Genomic DNA, 2,532 nt, shown 5'->3' with positions numbered 1-2,532 from the left:
GCGGAACTGTCGAAATATCTTGATCAGGTCGACATGTCCCCGTGATGCTACGATTTTGCTTACGTGGGACATCTCAAGGCCTGAAAGACTGGTCTCTGTCACGTAGACAGCAACGTGTTAGGCATACGGCAAATGTTACAGGCATGCTGTCACGCCTGAAAGTTGTTTCGTAACTTCACAAACTGTTTGCATTGTTCTAAAAAATTAACCTTGTATTTCAGGCATAAACAACCATGCTCTCGACAAGCACACTGGCCATGGAGGGGTGTACGACCGCTGCGTTCACGACACCCTCGTTGGGGACAGAGAGTGGCTCTCTCTAGGTCAGTAGGCAATCACGCTGAAAACCTAACTCTACTTTTCTCTGAGCGAATTTGGTAAATTTGCACATTTAAGTAAAAAAAATAGAAGCTACATAGCGTGTAATCATGATTCCAGGTACACCAGCTCACAAGCGCTTTGTCAGCATTACCATGCAAAAAGTGCTTCTGAGGGACTTGGAGCACGTGTCACCTGCAGGCCACACGTACAACCTCGAGTCCTACCATAGTATGCTCATCAGGTTTGCACCCAAGTCTGTGGCGTTCACAGGCCCCATCATGCATGCAAGGTTTGTTTTCTGTAAAATAATTAGGCACATATGCAAGTCGATTGTTTTTTCTAGCAGGTCCCCATGAATGCTTTTCTCTGCGGACAATATTTCTGCTTCAGAACCAGATTGGCTGCTCTGCACCACAACGAAAACTCCGGAAGGGTCCAAGCGGTGACGCGCAAAGGGCAGCCGAAATTCAAGCGAAGGATGCAGAGAGGGAAGATGGGGACCGATCGTCTCAAGGAAGTGAAAACCCCTCCAACCTACGGTGAGGCTCATATAATTTTGTTGGCACCGTAGATACTACCCGCTGGACAGTCATTCCGAGACAATCTAAGTGCTGCAGAGACGCTTTTAGTTCCTTGACATATGTGATGGGTAACATCCTTTATCTGCGCTTGCCCTAATTACAGCGTACGTGGGCCAGCTGCTGTCTGAGGCTGCTGCCTGCTGCAACGAGTCTTCCCTCAGGGAAGCCTTGGGTAACAGACCCCGGGATCGGGCCCCCCTCCCCATGGCAGCTCACTACCCGAGGCTCCCAAAGGAGCAGCTGGTGGAACAGAGGATGTCACGTTACAGCAGAGGGACAGCAGGGTCTTCATGAGGTGAATGCTCCAAACAGTTGCTCTACCCCACTGCTTTGTATTGCATACACCTCCTGTTCTTGGTGTTGTGCTGCTGTGTGTTTGAAGAGAGAATGAACGAGCACTGAAGCTTGCAAATGAATCTGGGGTCCGCTAAGCTATCTTGTTTTTAGCAAGATGGGCAGCTTCACGGTTGATCAGCAGGATGGCAGAAATGAGAGTGCACGCACTGTCTCGCTGAATGCTGTTGTGGATGCCGTCAACAGTTTAGTACGCTATCAAAAACAGACAGATTTAGGTTTATTGCGCTTGCACTTGTTCATTCGTTTCTTCAATCAGTCTGTCTGCTTATTTGAACGTGCAGGACGCATCCTCAGATGAGCTGAAGGCCGTCAAGAAGGCTGGCAAGGCACAGAAGAATGTGTGCACCACTGACAAGCAGCAGCACAGGAGGAAGTAGTCTCGGCATCTACACCTAAAAGGTGCTTGAGCTGTTCCACCCAGACACCGACGCGTCAAGCGGGGCCATGCGGACCATGAAGAGCTTCATGACCGACGCCTTCGAGCATATTGAGGCTGAGGTCTCCTGCCGTGGCCCACTACAAGCGCTCAACCATCGCGAGCCGCGAGAACCAGATGGCTGTGCAGCCGCTGGTGCCGGGTGAGCTGGCTAGGCACACCGTGGCCGAGGGCACCAAGGCCGTTACCAGGTACACCAGATCCAAGAGGTCCATCACCGTCACGCAGAGAGAAAAACAACGGTCCTTTTCAGGACCACTTCTCACTCGAAAATCGGACGTCTTGCGACGGCTTCAGACGCCCGTGTCTCTTTTTTCAATGCAGTACTTGGAAAGGAACAAAAGTTGTGAGTACAAATTCGATTTTCTACCAGTTTGTAGTTGCAGCATGCATGCAACGATGGCAGCATGCCTGCTTCACAGGCATGCTGCCTATGTGAGAGAATACAGATTAGTGCATTTGCTGCCAATTCCTTGTTTATCTCAGCATTTGCTTCAGCATCCCCCAATTTCCTTGCACATTCCCAAGCTGGCTTATGGGAGCTAGATCATGATCACGTGCAGCCTTTTGGCAGATCCCAGCTGCTAGGGAGCACGTCTCCCATGAGGCGGACACAATGCGGTTATCACAGTGGAATTTCTGCTTGCCTGTGGATTGTTTATTTAGCATAACAGTATAACCTGCAAAATAATTGGATGGTTCAGATTGTGGACTGCACAAAGGTCTTGGGCCACATGTAGGGATTTTCATGCAGTGCTGCAGAATGAGCACCCCCTTTTCATTCCAAATACATTCCACAGAATTGAATTTTCCAATAATTTCATTTCTTTGAACTCC

At 49.5% G+C, this 2,532-nt stretch overlaps 1 protein-coding gene across 1 annotated transcript; it reads left to right on the top strand.

Moving 5' to 3' along the window:
- Positions 1-280: 280 nt before the first annotated feature.
- Positions 281-1,705, top strand: LOC115311454 (the record flags this gene model as incomplete). The annotated part of the gene is made up of 5 exons (XM_040209214.3): positions 281-323; positions 439-610; positions 712-860; positions 1,006-1,197; positions 1,541-1,705. Coding segments are annotated over 4 exons (555 nt in total), but the record flags the coding sequence as incomplete, so codon positions are not given.
- Positions 1,706-2,532: the final 827 nt, after the last annotated feature.

This window comes from Ixodes scapularis, unplaced genomic scaffold, assembly GCF_016920785.2.
Source record: "Ixodes scapularis isolate PalLabHiFi unplaced genomic scaffold, ASM1692078v2 PGA_scaffold11__112_contigs__length_91849675, whole genome shotgun sequence".
NCBI lineage: Eukaryota > Metazoa > Arthropoda > Arachnida > Ixodida > Ixodidae > Ixodes > Ixodes scapularis.
The sequence above is the reverse complement of the archived record's forward strand: the minus strand, read 5'-3'. Positions and strand labels throughout refer to the sequence as shown.